Source organism: Megalobrama amblycephala, linkage group LG18 (genome assembly GCF_018812025.1).
Source record: "Megalobrama amblycephala isolate DHTTF-2021 linkage group LG18, ASM1881202v1, whole genome shotgun sequence".
In the NCBI taxonomy this organism is placed as follows: Eukaryota; Metazoa; Chordata; class Actinopteri; order Cypriniformes; family Xenocyprididae; genus Megalobrama; species Megalobrama amblycephala.
Window position 1 is genome coordinate 17,141,038 of NC_063061.1, and position 25,261 is coordinate 17,166,298.

The window sequence follows — 25,261 nt, forward strand, 5'->3', positions numbered from 1 at the left end:
CAAAATAAGAGAGATGATACAATATGCATGTTATTTTTTATTTAGTATTGTCCTGAGTAAGATATTATACATAAAAATGTTTACATATGGTCCACAAGACAAAAAAAATAATCTGAAATTATAAAAACGACCCGCTCAAAAGTTTATGAACTCTTGATTCTTAATACTGTGTGTGATTACCTGGATGATCTACAGCTGTTTTTATGTTTTGTGATGGTTGTGCATGAGTCCCTTGTTTGTGACTATGATTTTGAGATCCATCATTTCACACTGAGGACAACTGAGGGACTCAAACCAAAGCAACAGAAGATGCATGTTTCCCAGAAGACAAATTAAATACAATATTCCTTGATCTTCAAATTCAAAAGTTTTCACCCCCCGGCTCTTAATGCATCATGTTTCCTTCTGGAGCATTAGTGAATGTTTGAACCTTTTTTAATAGTTGTGTTTGAGTCCCTCAGTTGTCCTCAGTGTGAAAAGACAGATCTCAAAATCATACAGTCATTGCTGGAAATGGGTCTAATGTGCAAAAGATGCTGGAAATCTTAAGAATTTTCAGACCTGAAGGATTTTTCTGAAGAACAGAGCTCAGTTTAACTGCTCAGGACAAACAAGAGACTCATGAAGAACCATCACAAAACATAAAAACAGTCATAGATCATCCAGGTAACCGTAGGTCTCGTGGACTTTACGTAAACTTTATGTAAAATATCTTATTCAGGACAGTACTAAATAAAAAATGACATGCATTTTGTATGATCCCTCTTATTTTGTTAAATTATTCACCTTTTTTAGATTCTGCAAGTGGTTCACAAACTTTTAAGCAGCACTGTGTGTGTATATATATATATATATATATATATATATATATATATATATTAGTGGTTTGAAAAAGTGCTTTGCTCAAATTGTGTCCCACTCATGTTTGCAGAATTGTTGTAATTCAGCCACATTGGAGGGTTTTGAACATGAACCACCTTTTTACGGTCATGCCACAGCATCTCAATAGGATTGAGGTCAGGACTTTCACTAGGCCACTCCAAAGTCTTCATTTTGTTTTTCTTCAGCCATTCAGAGGTGGAATTGCTGGTGTGTTTTGGATCATTGTCCTGCTGCAGAACCCAAGTTCGCTTCAGCTTGAGGTCACGAACAGATGGCCAGACATTGTCCTTCAGGATTTTTTTGGTAGACAGCAGAATTCATGGTTACATTTATCAGAGCAAGTCTTCCAGGTCCTGAAGCAGCAAAACAGCCCCAGACCATCACACTACCACCACATTTTACTGTTGGTATGATGTTCTTTTTCTGAAATGCTGTGTTACTTTTACGCCAGACATAATGGGACACACACCTTCCAAAAAGTTCAACTTTTGTCTCGTCAGTCCACAGAGTATTTTCCCAAAAGTCTTGGGGATCATCAAGATGTTTTCTGGCAAAACTGAGATGAGCCTTTATGTTCTTTTTGCTCAGCAGCAGTTTTCGTCTTGGAACTCTGCCATGCAGGCCATTTTTGCCCAGTCTCTTTCTTATGGTAGAGTCATGAACACTGACCTTAACTGAGGCCTGCAGTTCTTTGCATGTTGTTGTGGGGTCTTTTGTGACCTCTTGGATGAGTCGTCGCTACGCTCTTGGGGTAATTTTGGTCGGCTGACCACTCCTGGGAAGTTTCACCACTGTTCCATGTTTTCACCATTTGTGGATAATGGCTCTCACTGTGGTTCGCTGGAGTCCCAAAGCTTTAGAAATGGCTTTATAACCTTTTCCAGACTGATAGATCTCAATTACTTTCTTATTTGTTCCTGAATTTCTTTGGATCTCAACATGATGTGTAGCTTTTAAGGATCTTTTGGTCTACTTCACTTTGTCAGGCAGGTCCTATTTAAGTGATTTCTTGATTGCGAACAGGTATGGCAGTAATCAGGCCTGGGCGTGGCTAGAGAAACTGAACTCAGGTGTGATAAACCAGTTATGTTTTAACAGCGGGGGCAAGCACTTTTTCACACAGGGACATGTGGGTTTGGATTTTGTTTTCCCTTCTTAATAAAAACCTTCATTTAAAAATTGCGTGTTGTGTTATCTTTGATTAATATTTAAATTTGTTTGATGATCTGAAACATTAAAGTGTGACAAACATGCAAAAAAATAAAAAATCAGGAAGGGGGCAAGCACTTTTTATATATACACACACACATACCATTTCAGTGTGATATCAACTTTGGTAGACCAAACAAGTTTATGATCATTTAAGTGAATGTGTGTATGGGCTGAATGTACATAAGTTACAGAATGGGTTGAATACATGATGTTAGCTAACGGCATGATTTGTATTATTTTAGAACTGTACATTTCTGACACATGGATATGTACGCTGGTGCCTCGGATAACAAATTACTCTAAATTGTAATGTAGACATGCATTTTCTGTAAAGCTGCTTTGAAACAATGTGCATTGTAAAAAGCGCAATACAAATACATGCAAATTGATTTGAAGAAGGCCAGTACATCAGATGTTTTCTCCCAGAATGCATATGTATGGCATTCAATGCTGAATACATTGAAGGATTTCATATTGATAATTCTTCAAAGTTAAGCAGCATTGGATTTTATAATTACATATCCTCATCATAGAACAATGCAAAAGTTAAGTATAAATGCTAAAATAGTATACATCCAAAGAAACAGATGTGAAAAAACATAGTACAAAAAAAAAAGGTTTATTTCAACATCTCTTGGAGCTCTCAGAGGTCCACTGCGCCAAAATCAAAAAATCAAGTTAGTTATGAAAAACTGAAAACCAGTCAATACAGAAATCATTACAAAAATCAAAATAGAATAAAATTGGTGACATAAACCGAAGTTTCCTTTAAACAACATAATATTATCGGTGATCATACATTTGCTCTCCTTTCTACAAATGAAGAAGTCCACAAATATAACAACTATCCAGAATGGGGCTGAGTCTTTAAATGACATTACATGCACTGGTGAACACTGACACCATGCAAAGTCCCCCAAAACCATCCTAACTTGACATTTTATTTTCATGTTTAATAGAATGATTGAATGCATCAAGTCCAGTGTCCTCAGATTGGTTTAGGCAGAGATGTGACTTCCTCCAGACACTCATCATAGGCTTCTTTATATTCATCATGCGGTTTGATCATGATAACACAGGTGGGACGTTTGGATCCTGCTGAGGAGCCCAAATCCTACAGAAAGACGAATACAAACACATGAGTATTGTAACTCTGTACATTCAATTTGATCTAAGAAAGGCTAATATAATATCATATACACTTCTCAACTTACAACTTTAGATGGAACATAAGCATAAGGCATGTTTCTGTCTTCACACATGATTGGTAAGTGGCAATACACCTCGATGGGAAGAGTGTCTCCAGCAAATACCACAATACTAGAAGATGACAGAAAATAATGTTAAAAAAAACATACTTTAGTGTGGACTGCTCAACTAGTGACTATGATACTAAAACATGAGGAAAATAAAGCTCATCTTACCCAGTCTCCCCTTTGTTGATAAACTTCTGAACCTCTTTTACTCCTCGTCGGATCTGTTTGGCTTTAGCAGCTGTGAAAAACAACGAGTAACATTTCTAATGAACCACGTGCCTGTCTCAAACAATAAATTTATGTATAACTATATTTAGTATACTTCCATTCAGACTCAAAGGTGTTATAAATAATCAAGAGGACAAAAATAAAACATTTTTTACCTTTCTTGACGCATTTGTAGAGTTTTTTACTTAGTTTACGCGATGCAAGCGGGTTTGCGATTGGGTTTATATTAGCTAATAATTCTTGATAGGATTTTTCTGTTCCCCCAGTCTCCTCTTCACCGGTTTTCTCCTTCTTTACCTTTGTCATTTTTCGCTAAAATATGTTAAAGTTATTATTGAGAGATTAACTTCAGTGCGATTTTGTGTTGCAGGAGAAAACACACGTGCAGTGAATCTGAACGTATTTCCGGTGTTTTTTCACCACTCCAGTATTTCGTCGGCATGTAACGCGAGTTCAGTTTGGAAACACTGACCCCTAGTGCACAGGATGAACAAATGATGAGATTTTATTCAGTCAAGACCTCGCACACATACTCACAACTAATCGTTTTCATTATTTACAAAGAATACATCTGTAAAAACCTTAGTTTACATGAAAATGTAAATAGCATACAGTTTTTCTTCTCAGTTACAAAAACAAACAAAAAACTATCAGGGCAAAATATTACAAACAAAATAAATACATATAAATATTTTTGTGAATTTCATCTCCCAAATAACATTGTTCAATTCCACTTTGGATACATATACATCTCATGTGCATTTCTCCCCTCCAAAAGAGAAAAGTTCTAGCATTTGTTTTTGGGTAAATGGTGGCCTTATAACACTTACTTGACACATTCAACAACAGCCAATGACTTTCAGGGAGCATTACAATAATGTTCTATATGTTAACATGAACTACTCACTTTTACTGCATTTATTAATATCGAGTTAACATTTAAATGATGCATTATGAACTATATATGAATTAGAATAGTATATTTTTTAAATGAACATTAACCAAGATTAATAAGTGCTGTAAACATGACTGATGCCTACTTCATTAATTATTGTTAAACATATAGAACCTTATTATAAAGTGTTAGAAACTTTCTAATAAAATACTGCGCCAAAACTACTAATCACTTACAGAAACCACCATGACAAGGGTGTAAAGTGCATTTTTCCAGGTCAATTCTCTTTAACACACACAAAACAATAATGAATCTTTCCAAACATTAAATGGGCATTGGACATTCTGTAAATCGGGGGTTCAAAAAACAAAAACAAAACTAAAACACAAATAACAAGGCCTAATTAATCAGTGTAGATTAGAAGTTAGGAAAAGAAGAAAACGCAACTTTTATAAATACATATAAATAACCATTACTTCAAAGAGTAAGTCAAATGTGTAGTTGTCTAGAGATGTAAGAACATACTAAGGGTGTAAAAAAAAAAAAAACATAAGAGGACTGAATCAAGGCCCTGTCACTGCTCCTGTGTCTTCACAGCAATGCCCACATGGGCGTGGCGAATGGTACGTCCATGCAGCATGTAACCGTCTTGCTTCACCACAGCTATGGTGCCAGGCTCCACTCCCTCTGCTGGAGTATGACAGACGATTTCATGCTGATAAGGGTCGTAGGAGCCTCCCACGGGTGTCATCTTCTCCAGTCCATGTTTGGTGAAGACGTCCTGCAGCCGTCCCTGTATGTATGCCAGGTATTGTGTCAGCTGCTGTACTCCATCTCTCTCCTCGACTTCTGCGCTCTTCTCCAACAGGTCTGCCACCTCCACAATGTCACGGCAGAAACTCTGAATCCCTGCAGGAGGAGCATAATGTTTAATGCAATACTGTTATAGCAATGCAATGTGAACACATAAGAAATATGTGTGGCTAAATTAAAATAAGGTTACCAAATAGTTTGGCGTCCTCGACAAATTTCTGTGTTCTTCTTCTAACATTGTCCGAGTCAGCTAGGGCTCGTTTGTATCGCTCCTGTGAAAAGAGTTTGATTAACAATTGGCAAAAACAACCAAACTGCAGATACAACTTTGATTAAAAATCAATATAATGCAGATAGGGTTAAACGCCTTAATTATAGCAATTAGTGTTCATTTTATTAGTGAAATCTATGACGGAAAATGCTTTACAACTTTTTTTCCATGACTAAGACAAGACGACACAAACATCATTAAACAACATTTGTGACTATATCAAAATGCATTATCTGTGTGATGATAAAAGATCTTTTTTGCTCTTGTTTTAATAGAAAAACATGAATGTAATTTGGTAATATTAAGAATTGTACTGCTTTAAATTTTGTTAAGTATATTGTTTACCAGTTCTAATAATGTAGTGTGTGTTAATTTTGATAAATAGCCTATAATAAATCTAGAGGAGGTAAAATAAACCATGTGTATGAGTTTGCATTATATTGACATATAGGTATATAATGTGACTAAGTTTCCATTGACTAAAACTATGCTCAGACATGTTGTCGACTAGGGCTGGGCGATATTTTGTTAATAATATCTGATAAGCTACGCAATATCGCGTTCATTATCGAAGGTGATTCATCTGCGATAATGAACGCGATATTGCGTAGCTTATCAGTGATCTACGGCTCTGTTTATTAAATGCCGCTCCATTTAAAAGCAGGTGATGGCGATTTAGCAGTAATCAGGGAACCGGCTTTACTGACGAAATGCGCGTGACAATTGCATGCGATATATCGCCCAGCCTATTGTCGACTAAAACTTGACTAAACGAAAACAGGACAAGTTTGATTAAATATGATAAAATTTGACATTTGACAGCAGTAGCACCAGTGTCACTAAGTTCTACAGATGGTGGCACCAAGCACCTGATTTGGTAGCGCTTTTACAATATCATACTGAACTGACCGACAGCTCCAGTGATTAAGAAAGGAATGCACTTTACTTGCTTTCTGTGTAATTCAGTTGCAAGTTGAAAAAAAAAAAAAAAAAGATTTTGTGACTTTTCCTACTTCATACTTCAGTACAAAAAGCTAAACTTTGACAAAATGGATATTTTAAAATAGTGGATTCATAAATATAAATATATATATAATATACATATAAAATATATATATAAATATAAATTCAAAAGCACATGCGTGGAGAAAAAAAAAAAAATATATATATATATGTGTGTTAGAGAACAGAAATGGCTTATAAGCCAATAAGTGGTTTTAGTGTTAATTTCATTATTAATTTTAAACAAGTGTTTGTTTGCAACCAAGTACATCTCAAAACTTTTAGATTTACAAATGGGGACAATCTTTTAAGGATGAGCAAATAATGTTTTTGGTCATCACATTAAAAATTTACTGTAAATTGGATAATATTCAGATTTTTGAAGTTCTGGAAAATGTTGTGTGAAGCACTTCTTGAAAAATGCTTGAATTTCACTCTCAAAAGGTTGTATGAACCCTGAAATGAAATGACTACTTCTGCCAAAATACCATGTTTAAAGCCTTTTATAACTTGTTCATTCATGGCACAGTGTTTTCACGTCAGCGCTGTCTGTCTAATATCTATGGTTTATAACAGAGAATTATGTGCTGAATTTGAATGCTTCAGACTAGATCTCGCAGCGATGTTATTAATTCTTTCTCATTTGATTTAACAGTGCTGAGTAGTAACAGTGTTGTGTGTGATCAAAAATCGGCCCAAGTAATTGTTCTGAGCTCACACTGCATTGTCTATTATTGGTCCGAGCTGTTAAACGGTTTCCTTCTGCTTTCGTTTGGCTGTTTGATGTTTCTCATTTGCAACAGAAATGGCAGCTCTTATCAGTTGGGCAATGTGGTGATCGCACCAGGGCAACCTCTAACAAAATGTAGTCACACTGGCAGGAAAAAAAGGTTTCAAAATGAAACCATCTGGTCACAGTCTGGAGCTAACAGCAATTAAGATGTTTGTGTAATTACGATGTATATGTGAAGAATATTTACTTGAAATTCACTAATAAATACATAATTCAGTAAGGCACAGATACTGACCAATGCTAATGCTGCTGAAATTACTAAATACCAACCTGGTCGATACAGCAGTTGATAATTATCCCTACACAAACAGTACGTGACTGAATTTAAAAAACCCAATGTGAACTTACCGTGAGGTCGTGAACCTGCTCTTCCAGTTTTCTAGCTCTCAACTCCAACGTCCTGACATGTGTCACAGAGTGACTGTGGTCGTCATCTCCATCATCACCATGGCAGTCGTCACCGGTACTACGCTGTTCCGCCGCAGTGCTGAAGAGGCCTACAACAGACCTGGAGGACAGGAAAAAGAAAACAGTTGTAAAATGCTCAAAATGATCACCGCATCAAAATCTAAATTGTACTTTATATTAGGCAGCTTCTAAAGCCTCAAAATGCCTCTTTTGAACACAATACTGCAATGCTTATGTAGCATGTAACATGTTTTTTTTTTGAGACCAAAACATTTTACACTGTCAAAGTTTTAGTCATAAATACAGTGTTCTCTATGGCAGGATACAATGGAGATAAAGACCCCCTCAGGGTAAAAGGCCACTTGGGTAATTGTTCCCCCTAAAAGCACCGGTAATCCCACAACAAATTGTTTGGCATAAATGGAGAGGAATAGATTTGTTGTGATAGATGTGAAACATGTCACAATGGAGATTTATTTGTAAATTAAAACTATAGATGATGTACACAGTAATATAACAGAATTAACTAATTAATTCCCTCATTTTAATTTAGTTAAAGTATGACTTCAGTAAAAAGTACGGAAGAGGATTAGGGCCAAGCAATAATAAAAAATAAAACCATCTCGAGATTAAAGTTGTTAAATTTCGAGAAAAATGTCTAAATAAAATGTTGAGAATTAACTCATTAAATTACGAGAAAAAACTCATTAAATTTCAAGAAAAAAGTCGATAAAATGTTAAGAATAAACTCGTTAAATTACGAGGAAAAACTCGTTAAATTTTGAGAAAAAAGTCGAGATAAAATGTTGAGAACAAATTCGGTAAATTATGAGAAAATTGTCTTTAAATTTCGAGAAAAAAGTCGAGATAAAATATTGAGAATAAACTCATTAAATTTCGAGAAAAAAGTCGAGATAAAATGTTGAGAATAAACTCGTTAAATTACGAGAAGAAAGTCGTTAAATTACGAGAACAAATTCGTTAAATTATGAGAAAAAATGTCTTTAAATTACGAGAAAAAAGTCATTAAATTATGAGAACAAATTCGTAATTTAACTAATTTGTTCTCATAATTGAACGACTTTTTTCTCATAATTTAATGACTTTATTCCCAACATTTTATCTCGACTTTTTTCTCAAAATTTAACAACATTTTTCTCATTTAACGAATCTGTTCTCGTAATTTAACAACTTTTTTCTCTAAATTTAACGAGTTTTTTCTTGTAATTTAACGAGTTTCTACTCAACATTTTATCTCGACTTTTTTCTTGAAATTTAACGAGTTTTTTCTCGAAATTTAACAACTTTAATCTCGAGATGGCTTTATTTTTTTATTATTGCTTGGCCCTAATCCTCTTCCGTAAAAAAGGGAAAAAACTAGAACATAATTTAATTATTTCAATCGCCAGTTGTATCAATTGTTCATTTTTAATTGTTTATTTTAAGTTATTTTGAGTTTTTATAATACATAAAAAAACATAATTTAAGAAATACAACTATTTGAGACAAATCTTAATATGTGCCCTTTACCCATTGTATCCTAAACAAGAATTCTTGAATTTTAAATGATTTTCAATGTGTGTTCAATATGATCCAAAAGATCACAGGTGGATGAAGTATCTTGGGACAATAGGAGGGTTGTGTCGGTATGTGCCTCTAACAAAGACAATCCACAGGAATGCAATAAAAACCATTAAACATTCATTCATCACTCCGTTTAACGTGTATAACGTTAGTAGTGAAAGTAAATGAGCCGTAGGATTGATGATTACAAAACGGAAAGTAAAGTTATGAAAACACTAAACAAACCCTGAAAGAGAGAAAACCCATTAGAGTCTTACCGGTGTCTGACACGACTGAAATACAGATTGTAATAGCATTGTTACATTTCATTGCCCGCTAGAAGGACAAAAGGTTTTAAAGAAAGACACAGATGTGATTTAAAGGTGGCAGATGTGATTGATGGGGTATTTTTGCTAAACAACTTGTGGCAAGAAACACCATTTAAAACTACAAAACCACAGATGGTCGACGTGTTTGTTGTTTGTGAACAATTTAATCTCGTCTGGGTTGTATATTTATTGTTTACATTGAGGTTTGAGTCCCGCTAAACCGTTAACTCGCTCGTTAGCAAGTTAGCAGCGACGCGTCCCCCACAACACTTTAAACGGTAAAAATGGCGAAAATATGAACGAAAAACATCTCTTTCTTGTAGCATTTGCATATTTGTCTGAGTATTACACTATAAATCATGTTTTACCTGGTGACAGCACTTGGTGTTAACCTGCACAAATCGATCGGGTATCTTCTCGTTACGGACAGAAAACGCACGGCCATTTCCTCAGTAGCGTATGTGGGTGGCCGGGACGTGCGCGCGTGACCTGCTCGACGAGTCACTGTTCAGAATCAGTGAGTCGATTCACTAAAACAACTCACTTTACTGATTCTGCAGCAAAAAAGATGAAATCCTTATTCTACGGTCATTTATCTTTTATTGTAAAACAATTAAATCAGACAGGTGTTGTTTTTTCCCCTTCATTACTGTATTTGACTGATTGAATCCTTTATTAAACACAATAATCTGCCTGAGGGGGGTTGTAATCCTTTTGTGCCCCAGGCAAGGACCACCCACTCAGATTCACAGCAAGCTCAGAGACCCCCTAAAATAAAGCGGTCGATTTTATCCGTAACACGGTATTAAAAAGCATTAATAATATTTGAGGTGTCTTGGCAAAAGGGGAGATTGAAACTTTATCACTTTGAAGTGCCTTAAAGGTGCCCTAGAATGAAAAATTGAATTTATCTTGGCATAGTTAAATAACAAGAGTTCAGTACATGGAAATGACATACAGTGAGTCTCAAACTCCATTGTTTCCTCCTTCTTATATAAATCTCATTTGTTTAAAAGACCTCAGAAGAAGAGGCGAATCTCAACATAACACCGATTGTTACGTAACAGTCGGGGTGTACGCCCCCAATATTTGCATATGCCAGCCCATGATCGAGGCATGTGCACGCCTGGATGTGCACAGCTGAATCATCAAGACTAGGTAAGCAAGCAAGGAAAACAGCGAAGAATGGCAGATGGAGCAATAATAACTATGATGACATGATCCATGATAAAATGATATTTTTAGTGATATTTGTAAACTGTCTTTCTAAATGTTTCGTTAGCATGTTGCTAATGTACTGTTAAATGTGGTTAAAGTTACCATTGTTTCTTACTGTATTCACGGAGACAAGAGCCATCGCTATTTTCATTATTAAATATAATGTATAATTCATAAACACAACTTCATTCTTTATAAATCTCTCCAACAGTGTAGCATTAGCCGTTAGCCACGGATCACAACCTCAAATTCATTCAGAATCAAATGTAAACAATATAACAGTATACAATACTCACATAATCAGATGCATGCATGCAGTATGCATGACGAACACTTTGTAAAGATCCATTTTGAGGGTTATATTAGCTGTGTAAACTTTGTTTATGCACTGTTTAAGGCAAGCGTGAGCTCCGGGGGTGGAGAATGCGCGATTTAAAGGGACCGCAACCTGAATTGGCGCATTTCTAATTATGTCCCAAAATAGGCAGTTAAAAAAATTTATTAAAAAAAATCTATGGGGTATTTTGAGCTGAAACTTCACAGACACATTCAGGGGACACCTTAGACTTATATTACATCTTGTAAAAAAACATTTGATGGCACCTTTAACAGGTTGCGGTCCTGTCGTGTGAGGAAGATCCATTTAGATCTGCTCTGATGGATAGATCCGTTTAGATCCACTCTGACGGACAACAACAACAACAAAACTCCCTAAGACTTCCTAGCTCTTCCATTCAGATAGCAAAATTCTCTGTTTTTACTGTTATTTCTATTCCTCATGTTCTATTTTTATTCTTCTTTATGTAAAGCACTTTGAATTACCATTGTGTATGAAATGTGCTATGCAAATAAAATTGCCTTGCCTTGCCTAACACTCCACATCAATCACATTGAGAATGTATTTTCAAGGAAAACTCAATCCATGGACCCCCTACAGTAACTTAATGGATACCAAGAGGTCTGTGAACCCCCAGTTGACAACCCTGGATCTGCTTGATAAACAATTGATGAATTAATGCTGGTAAACCTAAGGCTTTTTCCCCATTTCACAAGATTTCAGAAGCAAACCCTATTTTAGTTGATGTTGTTATTTCAGTGTAATCCACAATGAAAATGCTTCTATAAACAAAACTCCAACAAAGCCATTTTTTGAAAACACATTTATTACAGTTACCAAGATATTGCAGAGATAAAGAAAAAACAATGATTCTTTTCTTTAAACTGGTTTTATGTACAAAGTAGAAATAAATAAATCTGGTAAATTAAGTGCCCTAGTGTAAAAAAAAGGGGGGAAATCCTTTGAACTCAGTTCAGTTTCACATAACATATAAAAGAGCGAGATATAAACACTATATCTCAGGACTGCACAAAGAAATCAGCAGGAAGTCCACATCAGTATCCTGTGGCATTATACAGTAAGAAGTGAAACGACAATTTCAAAGAATTCAGGCACCTATTTTAACTTTTATATTAAACAAATAGATGTTTATAAAACACTTTGTTTCCTGAACATTCCCTTATCCTTGCCATCCTCATGCTATTTTTTATTTAACATTAATTTTCATTTACATACAGACTACCATACGGTCAACTGTCCTGTGCATAAGTGTAGTGTAATGGACAGCCAGGATGATCACAGATGAAATCTTTCCTTTTGACGAGACTCTCTTGATGACAGCACTATAATTACATCACTTTCTTTGACTCCCATTCCTAAATATAAAATAAAATACCAATATTATTATTTACACATTTATACATCTCAAGCATCAGTTATGAATGTTTCATTTTATCTACATACTGTTAGAGATTCATTCAATCATATACCTTGGCTTTCTGCATGACATTTCCTTTGGCGGACGCATAAATGGACGGGGGACGTTTCTTCATTTCAGATGCACAGTTAACCGGCACAGTGGCATCATTGTAAATATGTTCCTTTTTTTTAACTGGAACCTACAGGTATTAAGATACAAAATGATTTTCAGTGTAAATTCAGGTTACTTTGAGGGAAAAGCATATTTAGAGTCAAAAATGCATGTACTTTAACGATGGGTTTGCTTTCCACAGGTGCCCCCAGAATTCCTCCAGTCAGAGACTTCTTTAGTTTCTCTTTCACCTCTGTGAGTCGCAATTCCAGATCCACTCGCTCAGCTTCCTTCTGACGGCAGCTTTCTTCCAGCTGGGCCAGATGCTGCTCCATGGCTTTCTGCTGTTTATCTGTTGCACATATGTACAAAACATATAACATTAAAGTGTCCCTATTAATTTTTTTTGGATATTAACTTCCATGTAGTGTATTATATAGCTGTTTTTGAGTGTAAAAGGTCTGAGTTATTGTCTCCAAAAAGAACCAATTTAGAACTGCATGAAACAAGTCATCTGTAATTCCAGTCTTACTTTCCACACAAAGCTATGCAGGTCTGTAACAAATTTGCATAATGCCAGCCTATGTTTTTCATTTGGCTTCCGTGAACAATGTCAACTTTGACCTGCCCTGAAACGCTGTAGCTGAGGCCTAGAAGAGTTTGGTTTACGTTGTTGAAATGCACTTCCTTTTCATGCACTTCCAATAGCTGAGGATTTGGGCTCAAACTGATATGGCAAAACCGACGCCATTGTTACTTTTCGTATCACTGTGTATCATACTAGCACTGAGGAAGCCTCCGGAGCTGAAATTCAGATATGGCAGTGGTTCCCAAACTTTTTAGCGTGGAGTACCCCCTGAAGGGATTACCATCCTTCCACGTACCATCCTTCCACAACTTTACCATTAAGCGACAATATTTGTCCCCTAAACAGTGGGACAAATCAGTGCATTATTTTACCTTTATGAATAACTTTATAAAATAAATAATGTTTTAAATAATAATAAAAAAAATGTTCAATAGAAAAATATGCAATGATGGTAAAACGAAGTAAAACTTTTAAATATTAAACTAAAACCGCCATTAGGTGGCAGCAAGTCACTGTTTTTATGAGTGAGTCATCGAGTCATTCATTCAGTAACGAAGCAAGTGGCTGTGAATGAATCATTGACTCTCACGATTCGTTCAAAGCCGCAGAATTGTTTTTGAAACACAGACGTGTGTTGTAGTTCTGCTGTGGTTTTCGTCAGAACTATTATTTCATTGCAAAATAGAGTACTTACAGTACTGTGTTTAAAATGTACATTTTATTTTTTGACCTGTTGTATAATAATGTCACGTTTGCAGTCATGTGGATATTTGGGAACAATTGCGTTCTTGCTCGTTAATATCATCATTAAATACAAGAACTCACACAAGGTATGTTTTTGTATCGGAGAAAGTTTGAGTCTTAAATCGAAATTAATCAATTATCGGTGTCTATATTTGTTCTTCATGCGAGTAAATGCTAAATCCTCACTTTTACAAAGGTGCATTGTCGAGAACGACGTGATTTAAGGGAGCAGATTCTGCACGCAATCTATCATATGCATGCTGCTTATGTGGATACAGTCATTTTTGACTGCAAATGATGAGGTAATTTGATTAAATGTACTGGATTTATGACATTTTGGCAGTTAGAAATAGATGCTCGATTTTAATATTATTTTAAGGTAGAATTAAATGAACTACTCAGCATTTTGTTCGCGTACCCCCTTTTGTCACCCCAGTTTGGGAACCACATATGGTAATGGCCGTTTTGTTTCTGACACATGCTGTAAGCGGTAGACCAATCATAACAGACTGAGTCATCTGACCAATCAGAAGAGAGTAGCTCATAGAAAGGAGGAGTTTTTTAGATACAGAATCATTTATAGAACTGTTTCAGACACTGTTTGAAAAGAGGTGATGCTACGGTGTATATCATGAGAAAATTAGTGTTTTTCAACCTTGAATGCATGTAATCTTTTTGTAGGAGACCTCCAAAACAAAAATAGGAGCCTTTAAAGGATTAGTTCACTTTCAAATGAAAACGACCAAATAAAGTCCTTCTGAAGCAAAGCGATGCATTTGTTTAAACAAGTATCCATATTTAACAAGTTATTAAGTAAAATATCTAGCTTCCGCCAAACCGCCTTCCGTATTCAACTTAGGAAGAAAGCGCAACGCAACTCGCAGTTCAAAAAGCTTATGCTATGTCCTAAGCCTTCCCTGTTTTTTTTTTTTGGTTTTTTTTGTAACTTAAATATGGAAGGTGGTCTGGCGGAAGCTAGATATTTTTCTTCATAACTAGTTAAATATGGATTTTTTTCCCCCCACTAACGCATCGATTCATTTCAGAAGGCCTTTATTAACCCACCGGAGCCGTGTGGAGAACGTTTATGATGGATGGATGGATGTGGATGGAGGCACGTTCTCAGCTCATACTCATTGGTATCGCTCACTGCCATTATAAAGCTCGGATGCATCAGGATATTTATTAAAATAACTCTGATTGGGTTCATCAGAAAGAAGAAAGTCATATACACCTAGGATGGCTTGAGGGTGAGTAAAGCTTGAGCTAATTTTCATTTGAAAGTGAACTAATCCTTTAAAATAGCATAATAGTGGCACTTTAAATGAACAGCTCATGTAACTGAGGGTATTGTCAACAGGTGGCGCCAAATACTGCAAAATTGTAACAAACCAACTTGCATGTTTTGGATTAACACTCAGACAAATAATTTCTCTTTTATTCTTCGAGTCGGTCACCTGTAGCGTTTTTCAGCCCTTCCTTCACCACCCTTTTTTCTGAGCGCAGTGACAGCAGGCTCTTCCTGATTTCTTCTTTTTCTTTCTCTAACTGCTCTTTCTCACTGAGATACCGCCGTGCATCTTCTTCCGCCCTCGTCTTTCCATATTTACCATAGTTATTCACAGCTACAACACGAAAACAAGACAGAATTGGTCATAAATGGCAATTCAAGAGAATTTATTCAGTAAAATTATGAGGCAATGACTGTGTTTGTGTAGACGATACTCAAAAGTCAGCCAAAAAAGTGATTTTCCTAAAAAAAAAAAAAAACTTACAGGAACCGTGTCGCTTCACTGTGATCTGTGTGTCACCCTTGGCTGTATCCACACTGGACATTGAGGAATAACGCTTCAGTTTAGACTGATTCTCATCTACTTGCTGTTGGAAAAGAGGGGAAAAATTGAGGAGTAATTACAGTTTATGTGAAAAACTTGAAGTACTTTATATAAACATTTAGACTTCTTGGCTTCGAGTATGATTTAAATATATTTAGGCATTACAAAGGTATATTTAAGGATTTCCTAAAAAGTTACTTTTTTTTTTTTAAAGGAACATGCTTGCAATGACAGAAGACTTGTAGCTGACTAGACATAAGAAAGACAGTTGCACAACATTACCGCTCAACAAAGGAAGAAGTGGTTGTTGCTTCCTAGTCCATAAAAAAAAAAAAAAGAACTACAGCTCTGAGATAACTGTGGTTATTCTTGCTGAACTGCAGAAAAAACACCCATGTGGGCCGAAACGTGCTTTTCAATAGTCATATAAAGCTGAATATTCAGCATCATTACTCTGGTCTTCAGTGTCACATGATCCTTCAGAAATCATTCTAAAATGCTGATTTGCTGCTCAAGAAACATTTCTTATTGTTATCAATGTTAAAAGGTGTTAAAAAAGGTGTGCTGCTTAATATTTTTGTGGAAACCATGTTACATTTTTTCAGGATTCTTTGATGGTTAGAGAGTGTTAGGGTAACGCATTACAAGTGTGTGATTTTTTTTCCCCAAACCAGTTCAGCGCAAATCCCGCCCTGGAGCCGATTCTAAACATTTTATTGGCCATGTCAATCACAATAACGATTGCCTACACCCAACCCTGATCCCTAAAACCTACCCGTCACAGTAACCTCAGCCAATGAAATTGGTTGCAGGGCAGGGATTTCCACTGAACCGTCTGGGGGGGGGGGGGAAATGACGCATTTACAAGTAACTTGAGTTATGTAATCAGATTACTTTTTTCAAATAACTGGTATGGTTATTGTAGTTCTAGACTAAATGTAAGCATTTACTCATCTCACTTGCACAAAAACAGTCAGTATTCCTCAAAATTAAAAGAAAACAGTGAAATGCAATCTCAGAATACTGCACAAACCTGCAATAATTAAATATATTAAATTAAACAAAATATACTATGTCTTTGCTGCTGACCTTCGACGATCCAATTTAACCATAAAAACATTTTTATTGCTGAAGTAAGAGTTTAACTTTCTTCTCCTGTGTCCTATTCTTCTTTAATTCAGAATGGCAGCACAGCTGAAAGGTTTGTTTGAGCTGCGCCCTCTACTGTACAGGCGTGAATTTGCATTTTATTTAGCCGCTTATTTCACTATTGGGGTGAAAGGGCCTTTACATTTCCCAAAAATATAACTTTTTTGCTGTTATTAAAAAACAAACACATGTTACATTTTCTCACCTAGGTTGGGGTGTATTACTTTCCATAAAAAGTAACTAAGTAATGCAATTGTTTTTTAGGGAGTAACACAATATTGTAATGCATTAAAGGTCCCCTAGAATTAAAAATTGAATTTACCCCGGCATAGTTGAATAACAAGAGTTCAGTACATGGAAATGAAATACAGTGAGTCTCAAACTCCATTGTTTCCTCCTTCTTATGTAAATCTCATTTGTTTAAAAGACCTCCGAAGAACAGGAGAATCACAACATAACACTAACTGTTACGTAACAGTCGGGATCATTAATATGTACGCCCCCAATATTTGCATATGCCAGCCCATGATCGAGGCATTACACAAGGGCAGCCAGTATTAACGTCTAGATCTGTGCACAGCTGAATCATCAGACTAGGTAAGCAAGCAAGAACAACAGCGAAAAATGGCAAATGGAGCAATAATAACTGACATGATCCATGATATCATGATATTTTTAGTGATATTTGTAAATTGTCTTTCTAAATGTTTCGTTAGCATGTTGCTAATGTACTGTTAAATGTGGTTAAGGTTACCATCGTTTCTTACTGTATTCACGGAGACGAGCCGTCGTTATTTTCATTATTAAACACTTGCAGTCTGTATAATTCATAAACACAACTTTATTCTTCATAAATCTCTCCAACAGTGTGTAATGTTAGCTTTAGCCACAGAGCATAGCCTCAAACTCATTCAGAATCAAATGTAAACATCCAAATAAATACCATACTTACGCGATTAGACATGCTGCATGACGAACACTTTGTAAAGATCAATTTTGAGGGTTATATTAGCTGTGTGAACTGTGTTTATGCTGTTTAAGGCAGTCGAGAGCTCGGGGGTGGGGGAGCGTGAGCATTTAAAGGGGCCGCAGCCTGAATCGGCGCATATTTAATGATGCCCCAAAATAGGCAGTTAAAAAAATTAATAAAAAAATCTATGGGGTATTTTGAGCTGACACATTCAGGGGACACCTTAGACTTATATTACATCTTGTAAAAAAACGTTCAATGGCTCCTTTAAAGTAACTTCCCCAACACTGGTTAGAAAGTTCAAATTTATTTTAAAATAGAATAGCTGGTGCTGCGAGGCTCAACACAACAATTGTTTACTGAAATTTTTAATTTATCTTAACACCTTACCAACACGCTTTCATAGGGAACTTCGTCGTAAGTCCGTGGGTCTGTGGAGGTGCTGCTGGAGGAGGTCGCCCACCTATGGCATGAAAAATAGAATTAGAATGAAAATACAAAAATTCTGAGTGAATTTCTATATACATCCCAACATAAAACAGGCTAAATATACTCACAGAAAAGAGTGTCGTGCTGCGTTCTGGATGCTGCTGATGGTGTCCACATCCACATAGTCATAATGCAGTGCCTCAGGAGTGGTGGCGCTGCCTGCTTCAGCCAACAAAACCCCCAGCCAGCGGCCCATCTCCACAGAACAGCTCGCCTGAGGTTTTTATTTTACAAAATTACCTTTTTTTTTTAAAGACAGACCTTAAAATGTAACCGAGATCCTTTTTATTACCTCCAGGGCGGCCACTTCTGTGCTCGCTCGCATGATACGGAAAGCAAAAGGATGTTTGGGCCCAAGGCCGGGTAAGACATCTACACCATGGAGGGCTATAGAGCTAACATGGGTGTGAATATCCCCTCGGTCCTTATGAAGATACAGAGTCCCATTCCTCACACAACACCAGCGCTCCTTCCAACACTGATTCACCAGAACATTCAAGTAACCTGGGAAAAGAAAATCCATTAGAGACTTGCAGGAAAGTCTCAACAGATGAAAAAGATCAACAGCTAATCGCAAAGGGAAGGTGGATTTATGTCTGCTCACCACAACGGGGATTGTCATCCAGGTGGGAAAGCGTGTTGGTTTCGCCCGGCAGAGGCGGCTTCTTCTTGGAGAAACTGATGATGCGGTTGATTTTCCTGCCAGCAGCTCGACTCATAGATCCAGTCAGCTCAGAGAATGTCCCTTTCTTGCCCTTTCCTACAGGAAAAAACACAGGAAGCATCATAAGAGGATGCATATAGTGCAAGGACAAGACACAAAACATGTTTAGATTATATTTATGAAAATGCATTTGACTTCTTATGTTGGCAATGCGGAGTTGAAAGAAAAAAAAAAAGCACACTTAAGTGTATGGCTGTTGCTTGCAACATTGTGTTTTCAAGTGTTTTTACACATGCTTTAAATCAGGATCCATCTGTAACTCTAAAACATAATTTTAGAGTTCATTTTTTAAAATCCTGAATTAAAATTTTTATGATGTTTTATAATGAGATGTTTCTAAAACATTTTATAAAAACAAAAAAAAAAACTTTGGATGATATAAATAAGTCATCATATATCAACAGTACAAAATGGTATTAAAATTGTGTAGAAGTCATGTTTCTCATGTTATGAGAATGTCCAGAAAAATTAATTTCATTGATGTCATTTGGAGTAACCAATATAAAGGGACCATTTTGGATCAAGTCATGTGGTCAACATCATTTAGACACCTGCAAAGGACCACATGGTCGTGAAGCAAAGTAACTAACTCTCTCTTAACTATTTGAAAAATTCATGTTTTCACTTGCTCATACGCATGTCCCGAAACATCAGGTCATTCGGTACAACCGCTATAAAACATGGAAAATGTTGCAATATTTTAAAAACTTGTACTAAATATATAATGTTTGATTGTCCTTTTGCTAGCTTGCTAGATATCAGCCTGTTAGCATTATTTGAAAATACTGTTATTCGGTATAACCAAAAGTGTCATTTGGCAAAACCGAAATTTTGGTTAAACCGAATGACTTTTTTGTAGTGACAAATTTTGTCCATCTTGTAAAAAAAAAAAAAAAGTGTTAATTGATAAGTGATAAGAAAAACACATAATCTCATTGTTAGCATTTAATAAAACTTTCAAAAATTAATTATATCTCCATTATGTTTTTTTTTTACACTTTTAAAAACCTTATTCGTCAATGACCCAAATAAATAAAGCAATAAGCCTCCAGAAGCCATAGTTTACAGTGAATTTAGAACAGCTAAGGGCCATTTTTAGGAACGATGCAGAGTGGAAATTCACGGGGCTTATTGCTTTTATAAAACGGTTATTCCACATATTGTAACTTGTGGTTCTACTGTATGTCTGTTTTGTTTCACTGTGTTTTGCTTCGGTTTAGCCTGTTCTTGCTTGCCAGAGTTCCCTGTGCTTATTAGTTTCCATAGTTCCTAATTTACACACCTGTTCTGTTTTCCATTGATTACTCAGTCTGTGTATTTAAAGGGATAGTTCACCCAAAAAATAAAAAAAAGGAAGATATTTGGAAGAATGTTTGTAACCAAGCAGATCTCGCCCCCCCATTGACTACCATAGTATTTTTTTTCCTACTATGGTAGTCAATGAGGCCAGATCTGCTTGGTTACAAACATTCTTCCAAATATCTTCCTTTGTGTTCAACAAAAGAAAGAAATTCATACAGGTTTGAAACAACTTGAGGGGGAGTAAATTATGACAAAATTTTCATTTTTGGGTGAACTATCCCTTTAAGCCTGCAGTTAATTGAGTTCTTCGTTTGGTCAGTATTTACCATGGTTGTGTGTATTATATCTCCTGTGTGTTCCTGTGTCTGTGTTAGTTAATTATCTCTGACTGTGTTGGTTAATTATCTCCTTTGTCGAGGGCATCATTACAACCACCCATCGTGACACATACCTGGCAAGTTTTCATTACATAAACACACAGACACCAAAATGTAGTGCTATTGATAAAAATATTATTCTTCCTCCAAGCAATGTAGTTCTTCAGAAGTGGAAAGTTGCAGTAATACTGATGTAATGCGGTCACTCACAGGTGTATGTTCATAGAGTAATTTAAAACGGTTTCGAACGCAGCTCAAATAATCGTAATCAAGGACCGGAACTATCCTTTTTTTTAAAACAATGTCTAACATGGGCTGATATTTGATATGGTATCAATATAATGTGCATGCCAATATAAAACCTAAAAAATAAGAAAAAAAGGATGTGACATACAAAAATGGACAAACTTTAACCTCAGGACCCATCAAAGACACAGGAAGTACTGCAGAGAGCAGCTACATCCTTCCTGAGTTCCTAATGCCATTGTTTCAGAGTGACATCACAGAACTAACAAGAGGAAACATGCTACACCTGGAAAACTGACTCTGACCCCAACAGTATTCAATAAGTAAAGAAGCTCATCATTTATGTCCATACCGTTCTCACAGATCTCGCGGGTAACGTCGCCATTGGCTGCGCTGTCAGAATCAGAAGTATGTTTATCTGGTGACATCATCTGTAGTAACCAGGAAGCAAACAGAACAATTATAGGGATGTTCATGTCAACATTGTAATCAATATAGTTTAGGTGTTTAGAGTCCTCTGGCTACTGGATGTTAGTAATCTGTTCAGACTTACCTTATCCAGCTCTAGTTTTCGCAGTATCATCGGAGAGGATGAACTCTCTTTTCCATTAATGTTGTTTGCCAGGTTACTCACTTCCTGAATGACCTACGCAGTTTTAAAAGAAGAGAGTCATACAGCTAACATTTGACAGAAACGGGGTATTTAATTTGATCTATGACACTCTGTGAAGTCTGAAAACTATGAAAGCCTGTTTCTGCCACTGAATAAAAAAAAAAAAATAAATTGTGACTTTTTATCTCACAATTTTGACATTTTCTCATAATTGTGAGATATAAACTCGCAATTGCGATTTATAAAGTCCAAATTGCGAAATATACACGACTTTTTTCCTCGCAATTGTGAGTTTATATTCGGGCTGTTCAACGATAATCACGATTATCGTGTACAAAATAAGAGTCTGTGTTTACGTAATATATGTGTGTTTGTTTTGTGTTTAATTATTATGTATATATAAATAAACATACATTCATGTATATATTTAAGAAAAATATCTTACATTTCTATAAAATATTTACATTTATATATTATATATATACAAATATAAATATATGCATATATATTAATACATACATGCATATTTTTCTTAAATATATACATGTAGGTGTGTGTCTTTATATATGCATAATACTTATACACAGAACAAACACACATATATTACGTAAACACAGACTCTTATTTTGTACACAATAATCGCGATTATCGTTGAACAGCCCTAGTTTATATCTCACAATTTTGACTTTTTTTTTTTTTTTTTTTCACAGAATTGCAAGATATAAACTTGCAATTGCAAAGAAATAAGTCAGAATTGAGAAAATGTCCGAATTGTGAGCTGAGGAAAATGACTTCCAGTGTTCCCACACTTTTTGACTAATGAATTTCCATGACTTTTTCTGTCATTTATAACTATTTTTTTTTTCATAGATATTGCACTTTCAAAGACCAATTTCTAGCCAAAGAAATAAAAAATATTTTTATTAATTGAAATAAAGCTGAAATAAAATAAAATTAAATATTAGATGAATAACTTAAATGAAAATTAGAAAAGTTGCCAACTAACTGAAATAAAATAAGTTGAAGCTGAAGTATTAAAACTAAAACCGAAAAAAAAAGAAATTAAAGCTAAACAGAAATATTTAAAAAAAATAATAAACATGACAAAATCTCATATAACAAAATTACTAAAACTTAAAATAAAATAAAAATGAAAAATGAACATATTAAAATAAAATAAAATTATTAAAACATTAATAAATACTATAATGTAAATAAATGTTACATTCACTATAAAATTTCCATGACTTTATTCATTTCATTAACTTTTTAATGCCTAGAAATCACAATTTCAAAACTCTCTATTTCCACGCTATGGGAATCCTGGATTTCCTACATATCTGTGCATGTTTCATGTCTTATTCTTCTCACATAATAATTTCAAATCAATATTTCTAGACAATATATTTATTTATATAATTTGTAAATAGCCATTATATTATGCTATATCTTGCACCTTGAGCCAGCTCTCGGCCTGTTCTTTGCTCTGCACAGCCAGCACTAGTGCCTCTCCTCCCGGCATGGAGAAACGAAGCTCGTGCTTCTTGCGGCGTCCATCTTTAGGCACATAGATGACATTGCAGAGATTCAGGGGCAGGTCAATATGTGGAGAGCGATCTTTGGGATTCTTGAAGCACTGTGGAGAATAAATACTAAGTTTAGAGCTTGGCAAATTAAAAATACATTTCTACTCATCCAGATATTTTCGAATATAGATTGTCGGTCTTCTTTTAAAAATCCCAGTGCGAATCACCTGAAGTCTATTCTCGCGGATGATCATTAGCTGCTTGGCCCACTGACCGAAGCGCTTCTTGCGCAGCAGAAAGGCACATTTGCGGCAATCTTTCATTTGGCCCAATGGACTCTCCTCTGAGGGCCACTGGTGCGTCCTCTCTCTGCTTTTAGCTTCCTCATCCTCTTCGTCATAGGACTCATAAGAACTGCTGAGTGCATCTGAATCATTGTCTGTTGACATTGAAAACCATTAAAATGCCACACAAATATAGAACATTTTGATTTGCACAAGCATGAAAAACAGCACAGGTTCCTTACAGGAGTTTTTGCTGGCCCCGTTCAGACGAGTTGTCGGGTAATTGTTGTCAGCGTCTTCATAATAAGCATCCTCTATTGAGTTTGGAGGGCTGGAGTTGTCTGGTAAATAAGTATACTGTGTTAGGTTTCATAGCTGGCTGTTACTTTGCCATCTTAGGCTTGAATGTGTTTGCACTTACTGCGTGTAGTTATATACTGGGGCGCTGTGCCCGGTCCGAGCGGGACGGCTTCTTCATAGTAATCGTCAGGAGGTGGTGTGGTAGGAATTGGAGGAGGTGTGTCTGTGGGACTCTGACAAAACAAAACCTATAATTATTCAATTCAACTTTGCATGCTAAAAAATATATAAAATTTTCTTTTAATGATTCTCATTTGGCATTTTATTTTTCTATTTATTTTTATAATTATTTTAGATGCTTTAAGAATACGCTACTGTCCGTGGTCTGTACGAAAGAATTAAATTCTAAATGGATTAGTTCACTTTAAAATGAAAATTACCCCAAGCTTTACTCACCCCCAAGCCATCATAGGTGTATGACTTTCTTCTTTCTGATGAACACAATCAGAGTTATATTAATAAATATCCCGATGCATCCGAGCTTTATAATGGCAGTGAATGGGACCAGTGAGTATGAAGCTGAAGAAAGTGCATCCATCCATCATATACGTACTCCACACAGCTCTGGGTGGTTAATAAAGGCCTTCTGAAGTGAAGCGATGCGTTTGTGTAAAAAAAAATATCCATGTTTAAAGGGTTAGTTCACCCAGTTACCGAAAAATTATTACTCACCCTCATGTTTTAAATATGTTTTTAGTACCTTTATGGACCTTGAGAGTTTCAATGGCTTTGCCGTCAATGGAGGCCTTACTGAGCCATCGGATTTCATCAACAATATCTTATAATTTGTGTTCTGAAGTTGAACGAAGGTCTTACGGGTGTGGAACGACATGAGATGACAGTGTTGGCGGCAAAAAGGCAACGACTTTTGTTGCAGTTTTTAATTCCTATGGAAGTTGTAAAATGCTTACTCTTCTCCGCTTGCTCTACGCCAGTTTTTTGATCTGAAGGAGGGGTTCAAGCAGACCAATCACAGCTCTTGGGATCCGCGTAGAATTGTCGCATTGTTACATTTTTGAAGAGGTGCACGTCAGGCTAGCTACGGCGTACACTCGACTCAGAAGTATAAATCAGCCTTAACTGAAGTTGCGTATGGAAGGTGTAGGATGTTGTGTAAGTTTTTGAACTGCGAGAGTTTTACAATTTCTTCGTAAGTTCAATACAGAGGGCAGTCTGGCGGAAGCCTGATATTTTACTTCATAACTTTTTAAATATGGATATTTTTCTTACACAAATACACCGCTTCGCTTTAGAAGGCCTTTATTAACCCCCTGGAGCCGTGTGGAGTACGTTTATGATGGATGGATGCACTTTC

The 25,261-nt window shown here is 35.9% G+C and overlaps 3 protein-coding genes across 3 annotated transcripts in view; all 3 read right to left on the minus strand.

The window, feature by feature from the left end:
- Positions 1–2,697: 2,697 nt before the first annotated feature.
- nhp2 (NHP2 ribonucleoprotein homolog (yeast)) lies at positions 2,698–4,003 on the minus strand. The gene is made up of 4 exons (XM_048166041.1): positions 3,734–4,003; positions 3,519–3,588; positions 3,309–3,414; positions 2,698–3,208 (listed from the first exon to the last, which is right to left on the minus strand). The coding sequence occupies exons 1-4, from the start codon at positions 3,882–3,884 to the stop codon at positions 3,083–3,085; spliced, it is 453 nt and encodes a 150-aa protein (XP_048021998.1). The 5' UTR covers positions 3,885–4,003; the 3' UTR covers positions 2,698–3,082.
- Positions 4,004–4,065: 62 nt separating this feature from the next.
- Positions 4,066–10,176, minus strand: grpel2 (GrpE-like 2, mitochondrial). Its single transcript, XM_048166040.1, has 4 exons — positions 10,021–10,176; positions 7,701–7,860; positions 5,477–5,558; positions 4,066–5,382 (listed from the first exon to the last, which is right to left on the minus strand). Exons 1-4 carry the CDS (start codon positions 10,095–10,097, stop codon positions 5,048–5,050), a joined length of 654 nt encoding a protein of 217 aa, XP_048021997.1. The 5' UTR covers positions 10,098–10,176; the 3' UTR covers positions 4,066–5,047.
- Positions 10,177–12,011: 1,835 nt separating this feature from the next.
- Positions 12,012–25,261, minus strand: part of afap1l1b (actin filament associated protein 1-like 1b) — a 33,818-nt gene continuing 20,568 nt past the window's right edge. Inside the window, exons 5-19 of the mRNA XM_048166596.1 lie at positions 24,008–24,119; positions 23,829–23,927; positions 23,530–23,741; positions 23,233–23,412; positions 21,717–21,809; positions 21,516–21,594; positions 19,119–19,274; positions 18,807–19,018; positions 18,583–18,728; positions 18,416–18,488; positions 15,847–15,949; positions 15,529–15,696; positions 12,915–13,090; positions 12,698–12,826; positions 12,012–12,583 (exon numbers count right to left, since the gene is read on the minus strand). Coding sequence (XP_048022553.1) covers positions 12,557–12,583; positions 12,698–12,826; positions 12,915–13,090; positions 15,529–15,696; positions 15,847–15,949; positions 18,416–18,488; positions 18,583–18,728; positions 18,807–19,018; positions 19,119–19,274; positions 21,516–21,594; positions 21,717–21,809; positions 23,233–23,412; positions 23,530–23,741; positions 23,829–23,927; positions 24,008–24,119 — 1,965 coding nt within the window. The 3' untranslated portion in view covers positions 12,012–12,556. The remainder of the gene's footprint in view (positions 12,584–12,697; positions 12,827–12,914; positions 13,091–15,528; positions 15,697–15,846; positions 15,950–18,415; positions 18,489–18,582; positions 18,729–18,806; positions 19,019–19,118; positions 19,275–21,515; positions 21,595–21,716; positions 21,810–23,232; positions 23,413–23,529; positions 23,742–23,828; positions 23,928–24,007; positions 24,120–25,261) is intronic.